At 39.4% G+C, this 25,907-nt stretch overlaps 1 protein-coding gene across 1 annotated transcript in view; it reads left to right on the top strand.

Moving 5' to 3' along the window:
• The window catches only part of ctnnbl1 (catenin, beta like 1), a 69,942-nt gene that overhangs the window by 12,325 nt on the left and 31,710 nt on the right, over positions 1-25,907 (top strand). The window contains exons 8-11 of the mRNA XM_005931482.3: positions 2,140-2,212; positions 3,139-3,197; positions 3,447-3,595; positions 12,550-12,731. Coding sequence (XP_005931544.1) covers positions 2,140-2,212; positions 3,139-3,197; positions 3,447-3,595; positions 12,550-12,731 — 463 coding nt within the window. The remainder of the gene's footprint in view (positions 1-2,139; positions 2,213-3,138; positions 3,198-3,446; positions 3,596-12,549; positions 12,732-25,907) is intronic.

Below are 25,907 nucleotides of genomic sequence, written 5' to 3'. Positions count from 1 at the left end.
TTACAAATACATATCGCATTAAATGTCATCATCATGTTCTTAAGCAAATATCAAAAACTAATCCAGAGTTTTCAGCGTCCTTCTCGATTTTTAGACCCAAGCTAAAACAAAATATTTTGAGGATAAAATATGTCGTGACTTCTGTGTTATGGAGTTTTTTTTTTACCAGTATTTTGATGTTGAATTAGCATTTGCCTTTAGTTCCCTTCACTTTAAGACCTTCACGTAGTGTTAAGCTATCTTGCTCCTAAAGGTGTTTGAATTAATTCTCATAGAAATTGTCGTGGGTGTAGAGTGAGCTCATGTTAACAATCTGTTAAAATTAGGCTTAGATCCACCAAGGTCTTTGAGGTCAACTTAATTATTTGTCGGAGTGTGGTGTGTATTGTGAAGACGCAGAAAGTACATTATAAAATAATGTCACATATGACCTCTGACCTCTCCTTCAGGGTCAGTTGATTGATCTGAAGGTGAAAGTGATAATAATCCAAAGTATAGAGCTATTTTAAAACTATATTTCTTCTATTGTTTGTTTTGATGACATATAGGCATATAGGGAATGATCTACCAAAGTGTGGGGCCCGCCCCCTAGGGGGGGTGCTGAGCCATTGCAGGGGGCGCGCGGTATGAAAAGAAAAATAAAAAGAACGCTTGGACACTGCTAGCATAATGGACAGGTTTTTGACGGGGCGCCCACACAAACGCAAAGCAGGAGATGAAGCATCGCTGAATATGTTTCCAAACCAACTTCATTCTAAGCCAAATACTAGAAAATATGGTGAAGCATGTCTTCCCTTTGGCTTCACCTGCACAAGTGCAGAGGTAGGTCTCTGCGACAGAATTAGTTTCCCCTGCGTCGGGAGCAGCGCTGGGCTCTCCAAATCACGGACAAACAGAATCTCACATTCTTGATTTTTAGTTCACAAACACTTGTTGTAATGACTAACTACTCCTGACATTTTGGAGCTGTTAGCTCTTCATACAGTAAAGTTACAGCGGGATACAAATAATATCAGGCTGGTTCTGCCACGATTTGTTCCCCCTGTCGAAATCCCGGACAAACAGTATCCCACAGCTGTTTATGTTTTTGAACCCATTTTGCACAGAGAGGCATTTTTTTGAAAAATGTATTGATAGCAATGTTGAATATTATTGCACAGAAAAAAACAACTACACATAAAATAATCACACCGTGACGCTTCTGCCTTTGTAAATGGAGGGACAGTAACTGCGTGTGTATGTAAGCGTGTAAAACCTGCAGATAGTCAGATTAACAGTATTTTGTCTCTATCTGCAATTCATCTCATGTAAACAATAACGTGGCGCGCAGCGTGACGTGAAAAAAGGCACATACCTTTGACGTTGTGTGACAAACTGTGTATTCCTCGTCCACACGGAAACGCAAAAAACCGGCGTTTTTAAAAAACAAATCTCCGTTTTCGGTGATTCGAAACGCCGTTTACGTTTGGACAAAAGGTCCAAACGCATAGAAACAGCTGCGTTTTCAAAAATACTCGTTTAAGTGTGGACGTAGCGTAAAAGAGTTTGGAGATTATTATCACTTTTAAATTTCACATCTGCCTTTCTTTCAAGTTGACCTCAAAATATTGCATATCTTTAAAGAGCGTGTCAAGAGAAAGAGAATGAGCTCCAGAGTTAGTTAGAAATGTACTGTAGGAAAATATTATATAATATATAATAAGCTGAAGTTATTCATGTCCAGTTATTTACAAATCAATGCCTGTTATCATTACCTACTCCTACAAAATGTTTGTGTAAAGCTAACATGTGTCATGCTACCCTTTTTACTACAAACTTCTTAAAGTAGGTTTAAAAAGAACAAAGAAAACAAAATGAATATATACGAAATGTAATACAAATACTGTCCAGAGAGTGAGCTGCCTTGGTGGAGGTTTTCTTTTTTCTTTTTTTTTTTTAATTTTTTGTATTTGGAGTTTCTGTAAACCAGAAAATACAAGCAAGAATTTCAGTTTAAAGAAAGAAAGAAACAAGTTTGTTGTAAAATATGTTTTGATTTCCAAATTCTCATGAAAACCACAAGCCTCCACCCGAAAACTAAGCACAGCTTCTCAAGATGAGTAGTAATTAGATTTTGGTCTCTTTCCCTCTCCCTCTAAGGCAAAGATGCCTTTTGATGCTAACAAGCTTTACTGCAGTGAAATCCTGGCCATCTTGCTGCAGAACAATGACAGTAAGTGTGTCTCACTAAATGGTTTGTGGATTCCAAATGATATTAGTTTATCTTTCATATTTTTGCCAACCTATTTCCATTCTTTTCATTCCTTTTTTCTGCGGGTTTAGGCTTAGTCATGGTCTGTCGCAGCCTTATCTTATTGTGCCCTTTCCGTGCTCCCTTTTCCCTCCCTACATATTTTTCCTCAGTGTTACCTTTTCTTTTCTCTCCCTTTCTTTTTCCTTCTACCACTTTATGACTTCATGTTACCTTTTAATGTTTCTCGTTCTCATTGTGCATGTACCTTATTTGAAGTAAGAGTAAGGCAAATCATACAGCTGCTAAGAAAATGCCAGTTTGGAAAGAGCCTTGATGTGCTAATTTTAATGTTGAATTGGATTTAAAACTGGACTCTGAAAGAGTGCATTTTAAAATTCAGCATCCCATCCCAGTCCATAAATAGCATGAAAATTGATCATGTTCTCCAGCTCATTCAGCTGTTTATTGTAAAGCGAGCAAAGAAAGGTAAAGAGGGAAAAAGTCATAGCACATAATATTATTAGTGTTGTGTGTGCCACTTTCTAATGTCAATTTATAGGACGTGTGAGTGTGTGCCAGTTGGGTCTGTTGAGAAGCAGAGGTGTGTTGTGTAATGCTCAGGTCTACATGGAATAACTTGTGAGGATGTGTATTTGTCAATGCCCTCATTTTTCCTCATTTGCTGACTCTCTGGAGGTCCCTCGTAGCAGTTGTGATCCTCAGTATTTATCCCTCTGAAGCACTTCTGTCGCCCCCCCATTTCTCTCGTTTTCCTCTTTCTCTGTCCACTTAAACATTCTTTTTCCTGCTTTCTGTCCTCCCCGCTGCTCACTAAATGTCTTTTTTTGCCACCATCACGACATGATCTCCCTGCTGTCTTTCCTTTTTATTTTTCTCCTTCACAGATACCAGAGAACTACTGGGTGAGATGGATGGCATTGATGTGTTACTGCAGCAACTATCTGTAAGATTTTTGCTTTTTTTTTTTTTTCCTTCTATTTTTAGTTTCTTCTGTGCACTACCCTTCATATTTTCCCAACAGCCCTTTGAGAGGCATACACAGGTGAAGCTTTAGTATTTCTCTAATATGAGCTTCTCCAGATCCGTGGTCAATTGTTAGAAATGTAAAAAATAAATAAAAGAAAAAAAGAAATGTGCATACTATGTATCCTTTTCAAAATGCTTCCTTTGTTCTCCCGCTTACCTTCTCCAGGTGTTCAAGCGTCACAACCCGTCCACAGCTGAAGAGCAGGAGATGATGGAGAACCTGTTTGACGCTCTGTGTTCCTGCCTCATGCTGCCCTCCAATCGTGACCGCTTTCTCAGAGGTGAAGGGCTTCAGCTGATGAATCTCATGCTGAGGTGAGGCTGTGTAAGACGTTGTAGAAATGTAGAAGTGGAACATTCCCTGATGGCTTCATGCTGTAGATGCTCAGTTTTCACCTGGTTGAGAGCCACCCACAATGTCTGCATTTCACATTAATACACCTTTTTTTTTTTCTTATGATACTCAGTAGGGCTGCTCAATTAATCGAATTTTAATCACGATTACGATCTGGGCTTTCAACGATCATTAAAAATGACTGAGCCGATTATTAGCCCCTCCCTCATTTATCCGCGACACCTTAAAGGCCGGTCCGTGAAAATATTGTCGGGCATAAACCGTCCGTGGCGCAAAAAAGGTTGGAGACCGCTGATTAAGAGGACCCGAGGGAAGCTCGGAAAGCTAAGCAGGAGTTATTTGGAGAGGAGAGTGACTGCCGTTGGTTGAAAAGAGAGTTTAAAAAAAAAAACTTCAGTGGTGTTGCACACTATGTTATATTATTTTTTTTAAAGTCATTGTTAACCCTTTAAAGCCGGTCAGAGCTGCATGCTCCGTTTTGCGTAGCTATTGTTAAATCCCTGTAGAACCGGAACCGTGTAAGCTAGCGCAATAATTTGTTTTGCATATGAAACCGGAGGAGTTGTACTTACATCTGATGCCATCAGCTTGTCCTCGGTCACAGTTTCGTTCCACATAAAGGTTTGCAAAAATTGCATAAAAAGCGCTTGCAGGAACAAAAACATAGTATTCCAGAAACATGCTTTGCCGATCTGATCAGCTGTAACACTTCCCACAGTGAAATGATGCACATGCTGTTTTCTTTGCAAATTTGCATCATAGGATTGTTTTTTGTTTTTCCTGCAGTATATAAAAATTGCTGTATCTCCAAAATAAAACTATGAAGACACTCAAAATAAATTTCCTGTGGTGGGACTATTTTTTGCAACTTTATTGTATTTAAAGTTTTGAGGGATAAACCTCTTAAATTTCTCCAAGTAGAAATATATGTAAACAAAACAAAAGCGATTTTCAATTTTTTTTGTAGTTTATTGCACTTTTTTGCAATTTATGTAATTACTATGGACTTAATGCATACATAATATTAAAATATGGGCTATAACAGTTGTATTGATGTATAGCAACTTGAAATGCTCCCACAAATGGCACTACAGCATGTAAAAAAATAATATAAGCTCTGGCGGACTTGGTTCTATAGTAGGTCTTAAAGGGTTAAATAAATATCGTCAAATAATCGTGATCTCAATTTCAGTGAATATAATCGTGATTATCATTTTTGCCATAATCGAGCAGCCCTAATACTCAGCTACATATTGCACGCTAAAGCCAAGTGTAATTTAGGTTCAGTCTTGTTAACCCTCTACAGAAATCAGCTTTCACTCTCCTGCTGTTGCAGATGTCGACTACAATGTTTTACTTCCCAGTTTCTCTACAAATTGAGTGCTTGGTGGTGGGCCTCTTTGACAGTTCACTCATGTTAACTGTTGCTGTTCACAGCATCTGCCCAGTTAGTGTTTTTGTTTGGCAAGGTAGTGCTATCATTTACTGCCGTGATAATAACTACTGCTTACAAAACATTTTTAATCTTACGGTGGAAACTGTGATATTTCAGGAACTTGATATTGCCATACTAGTAGAGCAGGATGATATGGCCAAAAATATTCCGTTTCATTCAACGATCCGCTTTCGCCCTTCTCATTCTCCATCGCCGCCATGCTTTTTCCACCATGTGCATATGAAAACAAAGGCACTGCGCATGCGCTTTTTACCCATATTCTATTGCGATATTTCATTTTCTTATCGTTGCCCAACATTATACCGGTATTACTGTGAACAGTAGATATGGCCCAGCCCTACATACTAGCTTCTCTTTACAACATATGGATGCAACGTGTAAAAACTTGGTGCTTATTGTTTTGTCCATTATTCATACAACCTTTTAGAAAAGTCAAACTCCAAGGTAAAACAGAGTTCAGGCAATTCAAGGTTCAATTTATTAAATTTTGTCCTTGCCTGGCAACAGGGTATTATAACAGTAAAAATCTACAACTATTGTTATCCTTATTATTATTATTATTATTATTATTATTATTATTATTATTATTATTATTATTATTATTATTATTATTATTATTATATTCTTCACATAGGATTAGCATAACAATGCAAATTTATGCGGTTTAGTTTTTTCTACCACAGTTTTGAATAAATGATGTTAAGCTTTTTAGTAGTAGTAGTACTTGTAAACATGGTTATATTGAAAGGAAAGATGAAAACATTTGAAAATATCTTCTTCTTTTTTTCTTTTTTTCTCTTTTTTTTAATAAAGACTAGTGCAGAACTCATGGCTCGCACAGGGAGAAAAAATTTATTATTCAAGGAACAAGAAACTGTGTAAGAGAACTCCTTCATATATTTGTGAGCTTTAGGAAACCTTGGACTTTAGAGCTCTACATTTTTGCTGCAAAATCTCAACATTTGTGCTATGACAGCTTTCAATTTTAGATTATACTTATGTAATCTACAGCTTATAGTGTCTTCTGTATCTTATGCTACAGTCTCACTAGGTAAAACAGTTGTTAGAGACTACAGCAAGATCCATGTGTAATGAACTTACAGTCTTCTCATGTTTTGAAAGAATTGCTTTGAAGACAGCAGTCTGGTTTGCAACCACTCGGCAGTCAGTTACTGTTCTGAAAGCAGCTTAGTGTTTCAAAATGGCAAAGGAAAAGCAAAAAAGATGGAGTCAGTCTGCTGTCAGTGGTTATTAAATGCAGTGTCTTTATGATAATACAGCAATGAACTGTGATAAATTTGTGAAATTGCAAGGCTGTTGTTGTCTACATACACAGAAATTCAAACTGCTTACATTCAGAAACCAGTCGGAACCGCATGAATCTGAAACAGAAACACAAGATAGTTATGTAGTTGCTGTAGGAACGCAGTGTAACTGCAAAACGACAGACACAGCAGCATTGCTTTTATTATAGGAATATAACCAAACGCTAACCAAATGGCAATAGCTGAGTCGTTTCCCCTAATTCACATTGATAGATGTGTCTCACTCAGCTTCTGGGTAACCAGCTACTTTCAACTGGTTGGTGAATGTACAGATTTAATGGAACCCCCACCTCCCCAGTTGCAAGTAAGTCGCTGTCTTATTGTTGCTCTAGTGTGACTGAGGCATAAAGCAGAGTCATCAGTCCTTTGCAGTTGAAACAGGGCACTCATTTTAATAATTAGACTGGTTTAGTGCTCTGCCATAAAAATTGATATATGGGTGAATTACTGCAAATGCAGTAATTGCTACATGAGAACGAATTAAATGTGAATAGATAAAACTTAGTGACGCTACTTGCCATATACCTGGCGACAGTTTAGTTTCATCTGCATTATAGATATCGTACATGAACATCCATCCCATCCATTCGCTTCCGCTTATCCTTTTTCAGGGTCGCGGGGGGCGCTGGAGCCTATCCCAGCTGTCATAGGGCGAGAGGCCGGGTACCCCCTGGACAGGTCGCCCGTCTGTTGCAGGGCCAACACACAGGGACAGACAACCATTCGCACTCGCATTCACTCGCACATTCACACCTAGTGGCAATTTGGATTATCCAATTAACCTATCCCCACAAGCTGCATGTCTTTGGACGGTGGGAGGAAGCCGGAGTACTCAGAGAGAACCCGTGGGGAGAACATGCAAACTCCACACAGAAAGCCCCCGGCCTGATGGTGGAATTGAACTCAGGACCTTCTTGCTGTGCGGCAACAGTGCTAACCACCGTGCCACCGTGCTGCCCGTACATGAACATGTTTGTTGCAATATTGAGTACCAATGAACAGTATCACTTCCACAAATTCATAAATAGAACTTGGTGTATGAACTTTGTTCTCAGTGTAGTAACGTACAGAAGTACTATAAGTGAAACTTTAAATGACTTCTTCATTGAGATAAAAATAAACATTAAACGTCTTGATATAGAATGGGGCCCTTGTGGCACAGCTTTCCTTACGCACCTCTATGCCTGCCGTTTCTGCCAGTCCAATCAATCAACAGCTGGTGGACTGCAGCACCGCAGAGATGTGACCTTAAAGACTCATAAAGACGCATTACATGCCTTTATGAAACCTTCACAGCTTCTGCATTATTGTTCTAATAATCACATCACTGGTCACGCAGATTTAATGCTTCGATCAATATCTCATTATTGGAATGCAGAACCCTTTTTCTGGTAAATCATCTACCAGGGGAAAGGAGAGAGAGTCAGAAAAGGAGGTGGGGGAGTAATTACAACAACATATGCTGGAGCAGAATATATAACTCTGGGAATGTTGTAAATGTCTTCTTTAGAAAGAAACAAGTTCTGTAATTTTTCACTTCTGAGCACTTCATTGTGCAAGGATGACCTTTATTTGACGCTAAATTCGTACAGAGAAAACTTCCATTTTATCATATTAAATAATCCTGCTGCAGCCCTCAGTCTTCATGTATTTATTACCTCCCTAACAACATGTCAACAATGTTCCCTCTAAGCTGTGCGCATGTGCAATTGCGCACTGCGGTCTCTGCACACAGAAAATCTGCGTTGCGTACAAAAAAAATGTAACCTGAATTGAAATTAAAATTAATACTTTAACAATTCTGTTTTGCAGTGTTAGTCAGTAAGTGACTGGCTGCTCCCGTATGGGATTAGAACGATGCCACCTTATCCCATAGTCCAGCCAATAATGCGATTCACATTCGTATATACGCAGCTAATCAACGTCGTTGTGAGGCTATGACAGCGTCCTTATGTGCCGACTCTGGTGTTTTAGCTAGCAAAGCAGCGTGGCTGAAGCCACGTTAATGACAACGTGTACAACCATTGGAGATGTGAGCAGGACAGACGGAACAATTGACGGAAAAAGTGTGGACTTTATACTAGTTTTTAAATTGTGTTGATAGGCCACGTAAAACCAGAGTTATGATAAAAATATGCAATGTTTGGTTTCCTTCCTGATTACTATCGTTGTTTATGAAACTGCGTTTTATAAGGAAAACGCTCGAAAGCACTCTCCGCCTGTGAGCAAATACAAAACCAAAAAACCCCCACCCTTTCCTATTGGTGGAAAAATGTACCATGTCGACCAATCAAAAAATAATATGGTAACGTGGCATTTAGTTGTTTAGGAATGGGGGGAAGTTTTAGGAGTGACGGCGGTGTTTTGAGATATGAGAGATTTGCGACGTTTAGCACAAATCTTGTGTAGTTAGTGTGTAGTGTAGTCAATAGTTTTGTTGTGTGCGTTAGAACAATGAGTGTTACAGGAGTGATGCATCTCCTGTTGTCAGGCCTGCAGGTATCAGGCTTGTGATGTTCTCCTTTAACTCATAGTGGACAGAAATTATTTTTTGGAGTGGCACAAATGATTTGTGTGGCATCAAAGTTGATGCAGAACAGCTGATTGTTCTGTAAATAGTTTGAAATATTTATTTTAAAAAAAAAACGCCTTGGCTGCATTTTTAGGTAAACAGCTGCAAAAAACTTTGTTTGCATAACTCAGTTAGTTTTTTGAAGAAGTAACTACATAATTAATTGCCCAACATTGGTCATTATATACTGTATTTTGCAGACAGAGTTACAGGACTCTCTCCCAGACCACAGACTAACAACAGTATTGTAGAAATTCATTTCACCGAAACAATAACGTGGCGCACAGTGTGACGTCAAAAAATGCGCACACCTTTGACGCTGCGTTTTCTCCGTTTTTCTAGTCCACACGTAAATGCAAAAACGGAGTTTTCAAAAATATCCACCCTGGCCGGAGTTTTTAAAAATCTTCGTTTTCAGTGACCAAAAACGCCGTTTACGTGTGGACGAAAGGTGCAAATGCATAGAAAAATCTGCGTTTTCAAAAATACCCGGGTACGTGTGGACGTAGCCGAGCATGCACCAGTTTATTGTATTTCCAGACTTGTTTTCGGCACAATTTACAGTGAACGCTACTCTGTTTTTTGTCATACTTGAAATAGCCGAAATACCTTCACACTGCGGAACTTCTATGGCTCTTCCGTTCGACAATCTCTCCGGCGTTGGAACCATCATCTGTTTTCTCTTCGGTCACCCTCGGTTGATTTTTTTCTAGTCGGCACACTCATTTCCTCCATTACCCGGGCGGTACGGTGGCTGGCTGCTTCCCAAACAAATACACATGTGCGGCTTGGCACTTGTGCCATACGTAACAAGTCACGTGACGTGACGCTGCGGCTGTGATTGGTTCGGCTCTGCGCTACTTAATTTGGATTGGCTGTTCTCTCTTTTTTTTTTTTATTTATTTATTTATTTATTTTTAAGAGGACAAGAGCGGCGAGGTCTATCGCAATAGTTTAATTTTTCTATCGAGAAAAAGTTATATCGCAATACATATCGTTATCGTTCTATTGCCCAGCTCTACCCTTTGTTATCATGGCTGTGTGCTTAGGTTAGTTGGAAGATTAACCAGAGTGCTCTGGAGAAGGTTATTACCAAGGATGTTTCTGTGTTTTTCCCTTGAACATGGCTCGTCTTGCAGTTCCTGCTGCCAGAAAAGATCCCCACAGCGTGATGCTGCCACCACCATACTTCACTGTAGGGATGCTATTGACCAGGTGATGAGTGGTGCCTGGTTTCCTCCAGGCATGACGCTTGGCATTGAGGCCAGCGAGTTTAGTCTTTGTTTCATCAGACCAGAGAATTTTGTTTATCATGGTCAGCGCGTCCTTTATGCCTTTTGCTGAACTCCAGCAGGGCTGTCATGTGCCTTATTTTGAAAAGTGATTAGTGGAGTGCTGCAGAAATGGTAGGCGTTCTGGAAGGTTTCCTCTCCTCACAGAGCAATGCTGGAGCTTGTTAGATTAGCCATCAGGCTTTGCACTAAGGTCCAGTATAATATGAATAAGGATAATTTTGAACTGTGAATCATAAAAAAAGCTAGGTGTGGTTTAAAAGAGAGATGTAAATTAGAATTAAGATTCACTTTAAACACCGGATCACTTATATTTTCCTTATATTTATGATAAACCACCAACATGCCTAACAAAATAACCCCACATCATACAAAATGTAGTGTTTTTGATCTTTGAGTTACAAAGTAACCAAGATAAACAGAATAATAAAAAAATGAAAAGCTGCTCTACTCACTGTGAAACTTCGATCAAAAGCTCAATTTCAGACCTCTTCAGCCTCATATAACATAAAAGATTTGAGACCTGGTGTCTTGATGAATTCCTGGCAGAGCGAAATATTTGTTAGACCCGCCACTGAAACAGAGTTTTATCAGAGCAGTTTTACAAACACACAGTAAGACTTTTAAAGGCATCAGCATTCATACAAGTTCTTATTAATGTAGTTCCCTGTCTTTTCCAGTGGGATGTAGCCATTTTCTGATCAATCCTCGTAACTGTCTTGCTCAGGTTAATAAACTCTTTTCCAGGTTCTTTGACTTTGTTCTGGTTTAGTCTAATCTAGAATCTGACTGAAATCGAAAACATACTGCTGCTGTCATGCTTGTATCCACTAGATACAACCCACAATCCATTTTTTATGTGACAGCAGAGTAGTTCATGACACCAGGACTTTGAGTTAAGTCAGCTGTCTGCTAGCTGAATTGGCTTCCCTTCAGAAGGTTCCCTTCTGAAAGTACACTGCATATCGCTCCCCCTTGCCCTTCACTGCCGTCCATCATATATAATGTGTCTGTCTGCAGAACCAGACACAACTGCCTGAAATATGTGTCCCTCCTGTGAGATAAACACTGTCATCTGTCATTGGTGGGAATGGAGGAAGTGACACTTTGATAGACAGCTACATTTCCTACAAGAAGTGTGTAGAGCGGACCGGGTTGATGCAAAGAGAAGAGAACAGCATATCCTCGTTATTACTACAATAAATTGATGATGAAAAACAGATGACAATTCATCTTGTCGTGTTTACTCGTTTTCTTTTATTAGTAAAAGCATATATGAGTTTTCATGCATTGCATTGGGCCGACAGCCTTTAGTGATATACAACTTAATAAATGATGTGAGTGGAGAATATCGGCAACATTTCATTGTTGCTTGGCAAGCTTGCACGTTCCTGAACGTCTCAAATCTCTCATGCTTAATACTGTGAGTGTTGTTTTACAACTTGTACAAATCAGCTCTTTAAAACTGCACTTATTTGTTGTGAATCAAATATAAAGCAGCTGTGTGTTTGTAAGATGTGATTTTTAGTCTGTGAAATGCTAAGAATTGTTTAGACCAAGCCCTGGCTTTGAAGAGAGATACTCGAGGGATGTGACATATAGACCCTGAAAGATATTATTATATGTTTATGCACTGCTAAACTGTCAACAACACCTACAGCTACCATAAAGAAGGATTGCCAGGCAGCTGTTTGAGGAATTTTCTGAACCACTACAGAAGTTTAAAGTTGCCACGCAAAAACGCCAAGTATTTGTCAGTAAATTCACAAACCTCACGCTGAGGAGAACAGCGAAAAACGTATTCTTTTATTTTAGATCTGGATCACTTGTATGTTTTGTTTGCAGATAAGAGAACATTCCAAAAGCCAGAAGCAAGTGCTGAAATCCCTTTTATGTGGTGCTCGATAACAAAAGTGTTTGCACAAGTAATTCTTCATGCACTCCACTGTTTATTTTAAGTGCTTAAAATTTCCAGCAGCATAATTGTCAAATGCCTTGTTTTTTTGTATCTGTTAATTCTAGTGATCATGTAAAGCTGTGGTCCAATTTAATCCATGTTGTTTGACTCTGCAGGAATAAATATATATTGTTTTTCTGTTAGAAATGAGAACATGCACCTCAAGGCTGAAATTTCATGTAGATATAAATGCATTAAAAAAAAATGGCATGTCTGTTATCGGTGTCTCAATACCGTTAGCTAGACTTTTCCAGGACAAAATAAAAAAGCCTGCATTTAAGATTTATTCAGTGTTTCTTCTCTATCCTGCAGAGAAAAGAAGATGTCCCGAACCAGTGCTCTGAAGGTCCTGGACCATGGAATGATTGGACCAGAGGGAACAGATAACTGCCATAAATTTGTGGACATCTTGGGGTTGCGAACAATCTTCCCGCTTTTCATGAAAACTCCTAAGAAGATGAGAAAAACTGGTGTTTCAGAGCGGGAGCATGAAGGTCAGTTACTAATTACAGCAGGTCAGCGAGGCTGTGTTCAGCTGTAATCTTGTTACCTTGTTTTGATCTCTTGGAGTAGAGTGACACATTGGTTCAAGCAATGAAAAAGAAATTATTGCAACATTTCTAAACTGCGTAAAATCTAGGGGGACAAAATATTGATGGGATTGGACTGTTTTTGGTTTCATTTTCTCAGAGACATTATCAATACACTGGTGCCAATGTATTGACTTTTCCACTTTGTGTCAGTACTTCATGACTCCTCGTGGTGGCACTTTTCAAATGTCTACAAAGCACAGCGTTTGAGAGCAGGGAAAAGGCAAAAACCTGAAGAGATGGAGCCTTGAAATTGGTTAATGTTAGTTGCATAAAGTTTTTGCATTTTTCTTCTTCTTTGAGTTAAACAGACATTGTGATGTGTTAAAGATAATTGTTTTGAATAATGTTCAACATCACAGTGTTGCTGTATTGCGATTCTAGGTTTTAAATGGGCACTGGGACTAAATGATAAAACACTGTAGCTTTAATGAACTCGGCTGCTCACAGAATTAAACAAACTGTGGTTCATTTTTAATTGTGACCATACCTGAAAAGACATGTCCCTCTTTAAACCTTTGTATGAGGGGCAGCAAGTCTCTTTTTAAAGTTATGGTGACTCTTCAGAATCAGAATACTTTATTAATCCCTAGGGAAATTATGTGGGTTACAGTTGCTCCAGTACACTAGCGTCAACAAAAACAAACTAGACTATTTATCAACACAGTATGTTAAGATATGAGGACTGGCACAATATATACAAGTCACCGAGTAATAAATATTCAGGGTTTACAGATGTGATTCTAAACAAATATCAAGAAATTGACAGTTGTTGTTTTATATCTTCTCTTTGAACAAGATAGAAATTTAGGAGTAACATGGCCTTACAAACTCAACGGTGAGATCTTAAGAGATCCACAGCCTACAGCTCTTCAATGGGGTGTCACAGGGTCCCCAGGAAAAAAAATTGTAAATGTAAAATAATAAAATAAATATTCTTCTGTAGCAATAACAAAGTATAACATAAATTATTCTGTAGCAATTGCCCCAGAATATTCAGTAATGTCCCTGCCTACAATTAAACACATTCACTTACTGAAAATTAGAGGCATCTGCTGTGGCAAATGGGTTCAAGCCTTTTACCACAAACTTAGTCACTGCTCGGTGACATTCGTCTATCCTGGCCTGAAAGGAGACGCTACCGGTAGACTGCAGCGAGAACTGCCAGCGTCTGAGCCAGACTCTGTCTCTCTCATCATGGTCACCTAAATGCACAGTAAAGGCAGGTTTTGTAATAAGGCAGATCGTGCTAACATAATATGCACTGTTTACCTGCCGCATTAACGGGAGAGGACGTGCAAACGTTACCGCTGTTGCTGGGTTGAGATTCACGAGTCCGGAGCGGAATTAAAAACACGACATTTATTTAAGGTTATCACGTGTTTTGTGAGCAAATGCTTTTGCATATTCGTAGTGTTTCCTCCCTTAAATGAAGTATCTACTTTGCAAGTATTGCTAGTAAAGTATAACCTAACTTTTGAGCGTTTGAGCCGCCATGTTTCCTGCCAGGTAAATGACGCTCCGCAACGTGGTGACGTCATTCGGGGCGACTGGAATCGATAAGGGAATCGTTTGCAAAAATGGCAAACAATTCCAAGGAATCGAAACAGTGGGAACCGGTTCTCAACAAGAACCGTTTTTCGATACCCATCCCTACTTGTTTCTGCTCTTGTTTTTTAGTTTTCTGCAACGTCTGGTCACACTCATTTCCTGCAGGCACACTCAGTCCTAATCTGCTCATGTATCATGGTTTGCTACCTCTTTGGCCTGTCAGTTTACACTATCAATCCAATCTTGATTGATTTTCCTGCCTGTGCTCTCGAACCTCTCTTGTCTCTGAGTGAGAGATAGGAAGCGCAAACGAGAGACGGCGAGAGAGACGTAGGTTCGTGTCATACACGACAAGTGAGTAAAAATGGAGAGGAGACTGAAGGAAGAGGAGGTAGACAGCTTGTCCATCTCTCTGCCCTTTGTTTGATTATCAACGACCGAGACGTAAAATCCTTCCTCTCCTTCTGTTCGTATTAATTAGGTTTCATATGTCAGCTGGGGCTTGCTTGCTCTGCAGAGAAGAACAAATTGTCTTCCATTGTGTCCCATTTTCACCCAGGGACTCAATAAATTAACCTTTGACCCCCTTGAAGAGCAGGACCAAGATAATAAAGCCCCCCCTCAGTGTGTTGAAGCCTCTGGCAGGGCAGACATACTCTTAAAAGACTAATGTGGAAATCCATCCCCAATGTTCTCCCAGCCCTTGAATTTTGACAAATGTGGTCTTCATGGGTTTGTATTTGACAACATAAGCTGTGTTTGGAGATCAACAGTGTGATATGCAGTAATGATTAAAGAGGTCAAGCTCAGAATCAGAAAATGATGTTTTTAGGCCAAATCAAACCATGCTCAGTTGGGCTGATTTGTGGTCTTCAAGGAAAAACTGGGGAATTACTACTGGTCCTTTTTATAGGCATCATTACATGACATTATTTTATTTATATATATATATAGCTTTTTTTTTTAAAGCATAAATGCAGAACAGTTCCTACTGAAGGTGTAATTAGGCAGGTGGAATTTATTACATATGCACTAAATGCATTTCTCTTAAATGTCAAGATTTTCAACTTCTCTTGTAAACTGCAAACTACAAAAATGTTCAAAAATATTACATTTTTGGATTTGGAGAGTTAAAATATATATATAAATATATTCCTATGGAATGTGAGGTCTTTTAATTAAATGGGTGGCTGTGTCTCTGGAGGTGTCGCAAGCCATCCACTAATGCGAACGTGAGTGGTTTGATCCCTGGCTCCTTGAGTTTCGAAAGCATCGCTTGGAGTGGTAGCTATAGAGTGCTTAAACACATACATCAAAGTGCTGTATTAAATGTGTGTATGAATCAGTGAATGTTGCTTCTAGTAAAGAACATTTCAAAGCTCAGCGTGGAAAAGCTCTATAGAAGCACCAGTTAATCTAACTTAATCTTCCATGTTTTTATCCAAAGCTACAAAGAGGATGGTTCACTCGAACAAATTTCTACATTTCTCTTAACAGTTCAAGATTTCTATTAATGATAAAGAGGAAAAGGTTATACCAGCAACACCAAAATACTGCACATATTTCCTGTCAGATATAAGCAACAGGCATACAATCAATTCAAAATTGTCTTTTAAGTGTTTTGTTTATTCTAATTTTCATGCAGCATTACACCAACTAGTAAATTACAAACTTTTTATTGAAACATTGTGTGTGTGTGTGGGGGGGCACACCAGCTGCTTTAGCTGCCTTTTTACTTTACTTATATTTACTTTGTTGAACTTGTGTGGACAGCTGTTTGCCTCCACCACTGTGCATGAAGCAGACTAATTCTGATTTTGTGCATCTCTACTATTTTCTATTTTATTATTTTTATTTTAATTTTTTTCAAATACAAACATAATCATTGGGGGGAGGGGGACTCAAAATAACTTCGTAGAATCAATATAGTGCTCCTAGTTTGATATTTGGCACATGATTACTGTTATTCTCTGTGGTTACAAATGGGACCTGCGTAACTTTCCCAATCACGTCTGTATTGATTCGTCAAACAGCAATAGATATAATGAGTTGCCTGTCACAATATAAGAGTGAACCCTCCTTCTCCGTAAGACTTCTAATTGAATATGGTGTGACTCAAGTGGTTCTCTGGAATAACATAACAGCGTAGATTAATTAACTATCATGCGCTTCAAACAGAAGTAATTAGGAAGTATGCACCTCGCTGTCCTTCTATCCACAGTCCCCTTGGTTACATTCACTCTATTAGTCTCTCTATCATAAACCTTTTTGTGAAGACTGATCCCTGTGAAATCCTTTTTGAAATTAGCACAGCCCAAATGACCAGGGATTGCCAGACCAAGTTAGCACACAGAATGGCATAATTAATAGGGCATTGTAAGTGACGAGAAAACACTGAAAAGACGCGGAAAAAAGAAAAACCCAAACAACAAATTACATTTCTGTGCTCATAAGTATTCTTGTCTCGACTCCGCCATTCACCTTGTTTTAGGGTCTCGGTTTATTGGTGTATGCACTCTGTCATTACCAGTGAAATGAGATTGTATGATGGAAATTGGTGGCAGCCGGTTGTTATATTTAGGTGGCTAATGATGTGAGCGAGTGCGGGAGGGAACAGAAGTAAACAACTAATTTACATGGTGAGGCACAATAGTCCTAGCTCTTTCTCCAGCTCCAACTCAGAAAAGTGTTTGTTTTTTTGTGTGTGCACTTGTGTGCATGTGCGTGTTTGTTTGGTGGTGAGAGAGGGAACAGAGGCCTTTGTGCATGATACATTTTGAATGCCACACAAACACCTTCCAGTGCTGCCAACGGCCGTATCGCGACCCTTATTTTCTAATGACTGCACTACTATAGGTAATGAGTGAGACATGCTGCCAGAAAGAGACCAGAAGCACCATCATGTATGGCTCTGCAGGTCTGCAAGATATACACGTTGTGGGTATAAAAGATGGAACAGACCATTTGATGGAAACGGCATCCCTTTATGAAAGCAACTCCACTCCTCCTCCTCGTCCTCAAGAAGAGATTTCATTACAAAGACGAAACATCAAACTCTATCATCTTATTACTTTATCACAAGCATCTCTTCTCTGATATTAACAAATGAGATTTTTTTTTCTTAAAGCATGAATGCATAGTAAAATATATGACATTAGATAAGTGACTATAATGGAAAAACTTGGTTATCTAGATATTAAGATGAAACTTGTATATTTCGGGAAAAAAGCCCAGAATCAAATAGAAATCTCCTTTATTCATCCTTCTCCCAGCACAGACGTTTTAGGCATAGATTGGTATCAGTAACATTTTACAAGTATGATTGCAAACTGTGTTGTCGTAGTCGTGCTGTGTTAATCCTATTATTAGTGTATTTCAGAGGGAGAGATATGCTGTTAGAGCCTTGTGTAAAGACATATCTAATTAACATCTTCTTCATATTTGGTCTTTTCTCTGTAGGGGGATCATGTTTTATCTCTGTAAACTTTAATGAAATGTGTTGGGGTATATAAACTTGTACTGTATATAAACGGTTTATTTCAACAGACTGATCAGAAAGGGACTTGGACAACATTTAGGCGAAATGTATTACTTAGTAGTAGGGCTGGGCCATATTATACCGTTCACGATAATACCAGTACAATGTTAGGCAACAATAAGAAAATGAAATATCGCGATAGAATATGGGTAAAACGTGCATGCGCAGTGCCTTTGTTTTCATACGCACATGGCCGGAAAAGCATGGCGGCAACGGAGAATGAGAAGGGAGAAAGCGGATCGTTGAGTGAGGATGAACCAGATTTGGTTTGTAAAAATGGTGCCACTTCAGTGATGTGGAACTGGTTTGGTGTTTGTCTGTCAGATACCCACTAAAGTACATTTCTTTTTGTAGAACATGCAAGCGGCCTTCGTTATTGCCAAATTTGTCGGACTAAGGTGCTCGTAAATCTGGGAGTAATCTGTGTCCTAAACTCCCAATCCCAAGGTGCCAAAGTCAAACGAACACTGCAGCATCACTGAGAGTTAAAAACTGTCTAAATTCTTTCATCTTTAATAAAGCAATCAGCATTGCTGCTTTACCAGGTTTAACTATGAAGTTTAACATCCAGGCATCAATGAAAACAGAATTTATTACATTTAACGGAGTTAGAAGTTAACAGGAAGTTAGCTCGCTAGTTTCGCTAGTTACCTAAACATGATATTGCATGTTCTGACTGAGAGATTTCTGAAAAAATTCAAACGTACAGCTCTGCTATCACTTCCAGACAGGAAACTAAACAGCAGTGACGTTTGTAGGGTTACTGAAGTTGGGCTAGCTGGTATATAATGATGTGCTACGTGATCGCTAGCGACACAGCTATGTTAGCATAACATAAACAGTGAAGCTGGAGGACGAACACTAACACTTTTCCACTCGATAAAAGTTAACGTGCCTGATGGTTAGAGACAAATGCAATCACATGGCAGGATGCTGTAAACGGACCAAACTTCAGTCAGGAGAACAACTGAGATAATCCATCCACAATACGAGGTTAGCCATTAATATACTGCAACTACATGGGAATAGAGCAGCTGTGATAGAATACAGCATTAATGAATCAATGGTACAGAAGTGGAGGAAGCAAGAAGAATGAGTTGAATAAAGTTTGATTTATCTGACTGCTTTGTTTTGCTTAATGTGCCTTATAATCCGGTGCACCTTATGGGCCGAAAAATACATATTTGACTTTTTTATTTGGCACACTGCAGTTTAATGTTGCAAAGCACCTCTTTTTAACTTCAGTGGTTATTATTCATGGTTATGCTCAGGATATGTCAGCCCATTTCTACTGGAAATGGCTTTTGCTTAAACTTTCAGCAAGGAATTTGCATTTGGACTGTTAAATTTTTAAATAGCTTTAATGCATATAAAAAACAGCAGCTTGTTTAAGTGAAAATAAATAGATGGGGTGTTTTTTCGCTGGTAATGTTGTGGAGTTGTATTTTGTCTCGCATCAATTATATCGTCAGTTATATCGTTATCGCAAATTTTCAAATATTGTGATAAATATTTTTGGCCATATCGCCCTGCTCTACTTAGTAGTAGTAGCAAGTAATAAACTCAGCCGTTTCCAATGCACGGGTTGTTTGGTGCAACAAGGTGGAACAAATATATAATATACTAATAATATACTGTACAAAAAGCATTTTTTTTTGTTTTTTTTGTTTATAAGACCTATTGTAGTGTTTAGAAAATGATTGCTCTGCGGTCATATACTGTCTGTCAGAAATGGATTAATAGCATGGGTTAAAGTGGGATTTGGCAGGTAGCTGTGAACCCTTGTTCTCTGGTGTAACAATGCAGCAAGGGAAAAAAATCACTTAGAAATAAGACACGTAAATTGTATGGTGAGCTCTAGTTTATTTTCTTTGCATAGAGGTTGTGACCAGCTGACCCATGCTGCTGTTGCTGCTTTAGGTTTTATTGCACTTTGTAAATTAGATAGTTTAACAAAATTTAAATTACTGTCTGCTACTCTTGATATAATCTGACATTTACCAAGAACACCAGAGCTTGCCCTGCATCGGTCCATTATTGCAGTCTTCATCAGAATACTGCGCAATAACCAGTTTAGCCTGCACGAAAGTGTATTTTGATGCAACAAAACTGCTGTACTTCATTTTGTTTTTATGTTTTTCACTATATGCAAAAAATACATAAATTCAGCAACAGAACAATAAATCCTGGAGCTATTGTAAAAAAAATCTCTAAATTTAGAACTTTACCCAACCTTTAGATTTTTAGCGTTTCAGATTTCACTGAGCAGTACTTACCTCTGAAAATAATCTCACAGCTTCTTCTACGGTCCTCTCTTTTTAACACCTTTCTCTGTCTCTGAAAATGAATTATCACACATGAACATTTTTCCTTCCCTTCTGATCTTCTGTAGTTTTAGCCAGGCAACTTTATTGATATCTGGAGCATGAATACGTCAAAGTGATTACAAGAAGAAAGGATGTGTTGAAGACATAAGTTGACTGTGGGATGACATTACTTTCTAAGTACTGAACAAGCATCTTCATCCCATCAACTGTGAGCAACATACAAGTTGCAACACAGAGGTAAATAACTTTCTTGATAGTTTTCTTGAGGAAACTGCCTGTCAGATTAGACTACCGGTACTAATTAACTGGAATTCCCATTTTGGATTGTTCCGTTCCACTTTAACACCTGTTTAGAAGCAATAAAAGTGCAACCTTAAAATTCTCTTATCTTACCTGGCAGAGCTGTCTGCGTGTGTCCAGTACAGTCAGATATTGATTCAACCTGACAGCTGCTTTTTTTTTTCTCGTTGGAAAAAATGGTCTGAAATATGCATGCTGAGCAGACGTCAAGTGTCCTGCCACAAATTCCAACCTGGCAGCATCCTTGCTTAATTCCATTAGTAAAGTAACTCTTATTGTTTGCTACATCTCAGAAAGGACAACATTAGATGTCTCATACAAATTACATACAAATTGCTTCATTGCCTGTAGTTCATCTGTGATCATGGCTATTCTGACAAATATAGACTAGAACCAGATATACTTTGTATACAAAAACTGCTCCCATAAAGAAAAACTGTACTGTATAATGTGTTACAAAGTCTGAAAATCTTACTGAGAAACATAATGAATGAATCCGAAGATGTGAACTTGGTTCTCTTTCTCCAGACCTTATCCTCCAGAGGAACTTCTAAAGGCCTTTTTACTCACCAAGTCCATTGCAAAAAAGTGATGCTAAATTCTGAATTTTTTGGATATGAACTTGCATTTTAGTGGAAAAAGAAAAGTCGAAATTTAGTGATGACAAGCTGGACCTGGTCTTTCTGCACAGAAAAAGGAAGAAATGGAGATTCTGGGTTCATCCAATTCTCAAGACAAGCAAGCACCAGGGAGAATTTCATGGTTTGACCCAAGATTTCAAGCTCTTTCATGGCTGCTTTCGTACATATTTCAGGATCTCAGTTGGGCAGTTTGAGCTTTTGCTTTTAGAGTTGGGACCACATTTCAGACAGAAAAACAATTTTAGAGAGCCAATTGAGCCGAAGCAGCACCTATCTGTGTCTGAGGTAAAATAGTATTATTTTACTATTTGTATATCCAGTACCTGTGCACATTTTGAGCTGCAAGCACAGTGGTCTGATTGGTCAGATCTGTTTATTCGCATCTGAAAATTCAAGCTTGGTTAAAAGAAAAGCAAATGCCACAAAGTCTTCTATGGAAATTGTGCAGTTGGTGTGTACAGCTGTATTAAGAAGAATAATTTTAACTCACAAAATATTCAATCAGATTCTGCATGTCATGTGTGTTAAGTCATCAGGATGGCCTGCATTTTGTCAACAGGAGCATAAATAAACCGTAATGTTTGTCATTTCTGCCCACAAATCCATTTCTGCTTCCAAGAACATACTCTCAGATACCTGTTTATGTACTCATCTGAGGAACCGTGAAGATGCTAATTAAACAGATGACTGCTTCAATTATGACAAAAATAGGACAGAAACATTAGTTACTGTGGCAGCTGAAAACATCCAGGACTGCAAATTTCCACCCAAGTTCCCAAATTATCAGACTGTGTACCCACCAACAGGTATTGGAACAAGATGTATTATGCATTTCCTAGGGGCAATATGTAGATTAAGTTTTTAAACTTAGCCAAGCTAATGATAGCAAATTGATAGCAATGAAATAAATCAAACAAACAAAACCACAATTCATTCATGCTCCTTCAGGTACCTCCTGACAGTCTATCCTGTGGTGCTGAGAGGCTGATTGCTCTCCCTAGGGTGCTCTTAGTCCAGACTCAATCAGTCTGTCATTTAGCTACCACCTATCTGTTCTTCTGTCATTCAGAATTACACCATGCTTCCTTTAACTGTCAATCAATAAATGAATCCAGGCCCCTCAGGGTTATTTGCATGTTAACTTAGTGCTATGGATCCCCTGGGGCAAAGCAAATGCAAATGATGAATGATTGGAGGAGGATGACTGAATATTTGCAATTGGAATATTATGCATTGGGTAATGTGAGTGCAAATATTTCTAGGAATATTTGACAGGGACCTTGTTCACTGTTGTGAAGTAGTTTAACTTTACTCGAGGGTTTCGTGCATTACTTTTTGGAAGTGCAAACACTAACAGCAGTCTCGCGTTGTCTTATTGTCAGCAATGATGCAACTCTAACACGGTGAGGTAGGCTTTTCAGACGAAATTGTTGCTTGACATTTATAACGGCAATATCCATTGATCTAGTGTTGTTTTTGAAGGACCCTGTTGTGGATTGCGTGCCCCCCCCCCAGTTGCTACACTCATTACTCAAAAGTTTTGGTTACTTGTATAACCTCTGTTCTCTGAAAACCAATTGTGGTATCTCACTATGGGAGATATAGCCTACTCCCAGATTGCTAATGATCGGTCAGGACAAAGTGAGTTTAGCCACCTCTGGCTCTCAGCAACAAATGGCAGAGGAAAAGCTGATAGATCCTGGGGCAGCTATAGGTAGACTCCCTAACCTTAGGCATGAAGGCAGGGGCGCAGAGCCACCTTATAAAATTATTATAAGGATGGGGGACAAACTGCAGACAGGAACAGGACATAGATAAGTCATTCATAGCATGCAAATCACTCACTGTTTTCGCTGATGCCAAAGCCAGCAATAGGATGGGTGCATCCTCTCTTAATGGCGTGCCCTTGTTTCTTAACGAAAAGAACAGAGGACATTGTGCATTTTTGTGTGATGCGAACAGATCTGTCCGAACCTCTCCCACAGCTGTTGCACCATTTCTGAATTGGGTCTAAACTCCCAGTAGAGTTGATTCCCTCTGGAGAGCAGATGTGCCATGGTGTTCAACACACTGGGAATGTGTGTCGTGCGTAATGACAGGAGGTGTTTGCTGCTGCACGTAATCAGGCTGTGTGTCAGTCTGTGCAAAGTTACAGAGCGAGTTCCTCATGACGGTGTATATACGCAACTGCTATTATGTCTGTTTTAACTAAGATATGACAACTTTTCAGAAGCGGCAAAAAACACTTCAGCGTTGGAAAAACTGCTGCCAGCTCCAAGTAATTTCTAGCGAGGTGTCATTTACGGCGGACCCCTCGGAAATATACCCCTATCCTGTTAATGTAGCATCCATTGTCAATTTTCCTCATAATAACGGTATTCAAAGGGTCACCAACAGTGAACAGTTTGGGGTCCCTCCAGTGACCGAGAGCCAGTAGACATTCGGGGAGAAATTTTGGCCATATGACTGAGATAACGTCTCACATCCAGCTGCAGCGAGGACAGCCCCTGGGGGAATGACGGAAATCACCGAAACAATCAGTCCAGTTAAACGCAAGCAAGCTGTTAATGAGACCAGCTTTCTGTTGCAAAACAGAGTTATTTGTAGGCTATGCCCTGGAACCCAAACCTAAAGAATTAGCATTTATCCAGCACTGGAAACGTGGAAATGAGTGTCTTGTAGATCTATCGATGTGAATAGATCGAAACAACACATTTTGTGTCAACATTCTGAATTTGTATTTTCTGAGGTGAGAACTGAGGGAGCGTTAATTTCAGAATGGGACCAAATGATCCCCCACCTTTTCGGAATTTGGAAATGTCTGGAATAAAAGCCTAGATACCGCTCCTCAGCTTAAGAGAGAGGATATTTTGCTCTCTAAAGCCTTTTTGGCTTGCTCTGTAGCCATTGAACCCACCACGCCATTGTAAATGGTTGGTTTCGTTGCAAACTGTAGCCTGTAGCCCCTGGCAACGGTTGTTAACACTCATGAATAGATTGCGCGTGCTTGCTATTCCTCCACCCTGGCAGCTAATTAACCCGGGGGACGAAAGTTCAGAAACAAGGTCCAGTCACACTGCTCTCTTGGCTTTATGTCTGGCTTCATAAAAAAATAAAACATGTCCGTACATACTAGGGGTGTAACGATACTCGTATCGGTATTGAACCGTTCGATACAGTGCTTTTGGTTCGGTACGCATATGTATTGAACAATACAAAAAATTTTATTTATTTTATCAACTTTTCTTCTGACAATGCTGTCTGTGTTGAGTGCTCAGTGAATCTGCGTTCAGCTACTGTGCCTAGGCTGCACTGTCGAGTGCAGATCCACTGAGCGCAGCGCAAGCTAGCAAGACAGAAGCTAAGCTCAAAGCTGAACCTCCCCCACCCTCATTCAGATCTGGCGTTTGGAACTATCTTGGTTTTCATGTGAAGCATGACCCTGAAGGTAAGCGCGTCATGGACAAAAGAAAAACAGTATGTCGGATGTGCCACGCAATGCTCAATTGGTGGGAACTAGTGCGTTAGCACAGTTAGCTTGTTAACGTGTTGACCCGGTCCAGCCCCACGCACGGGGCGATCCACGGTAACTCATTAACGGAGATTTGCTGCGTTATGGCGTTAATGTCATTTTAACGAGATTAACGCTGACGGCACTAGTGGGAACACAACGAATATCACTGCACATTTACACCGACATCATCCTAGTGCAAAGACAAGTGGAAGCAGACAAAACAACAAGCATGCATGCTACAAACTTTACCCGAGTCATTTAGACAGCCGTTAGCACATGATTCTCCTTATGGGGACCTGATATGTTTAATATGCTGCTGAGAATATAGCCCAGAAGAAGCGTATAGTATAGTTTTTATTTTGGAAAGAGCCATTTCTCTGTAATAAACTCTCTTTTCCAAAGATGAGTGATTTCTCGATCAGATAGATTTATTTATTTTTTTAATTTGTTGTTTCAGCAACATTACATTTAAAAACCATACTTTTGAGTTAAAATATATATTTATAATTTTAATAAATGACAAATTAAAAAGGCATGAACGTTTTCTTGTATCGAAAAAATATCGACCCGTGATACCAGAGTATCGAACCGAACCATGAATTTTGTGTATCGTTGCACCCCTAGTACATACCCACAATTCTACCAAAGGCACAGGATGTGCTAGCAGTAACGCGACAACTGCTATTATTTCCTCAATGAAAATACAAAGCTACAGCATAATAGATGTTCCCGAAAACTAAAAAAAAAAACCACGTTCTTGAACAACCGTAATGGCTGCGTCAATGAACAGATTGTCCTGGTTGAGGACCGCTGAGGAGCTCTTATAATCTTTACAGGGAAGAAAGTGAGAATACCTAGTGTGGGGGCCAGGGGTTGGGGGGGCCCTTGTCCTTGAAGTAATTGGTCTGTCTTGAACAGGCGTGGTGGTAGTGGCGCTTCCGTGATTGGTCACGCCAGAGGGCGCTTCCCATAGTGAAATACTGAAGGAGGTTTGAAAGAAAACATTTAAATGAGGTATTGATTGCACACTTTTCTAAGACAGATGAGGAAGCTTATTTTTACTCAGCTTTGCCCTTTATCTGGTAGCCACAATGTAATCCCGCTCCCACCTCCTTCACAAATCTCAAAGGAGCAGTCTCTGCTTAGTTTTAAACTCTTTGGAAAGAACATTCTGCAGCCAGCGATCAATAGCCTCCCCGGCAGGGCGTG

This window comes from Haplochromis burtoni, unplaced genomic scaffold (assembly GCF_018398535.1).
Source record: "Haplochromis burtoni strain Fernald_Lab_line unplaced genomic scaffold, NCSU_Asbu1 Contig_141, whole genome shotgun sequence".
In the NCBI taxonomy this organism is placed as follows: Eukaryota; Metazoa; Chordata; class Actinopteri; order Cichliformes; family Cichlidae; genus Haplochromis; species Haplochromis burtoni.
This window is presented reverse-complemented; position numbering and strand designations above follow the sequence as displayed.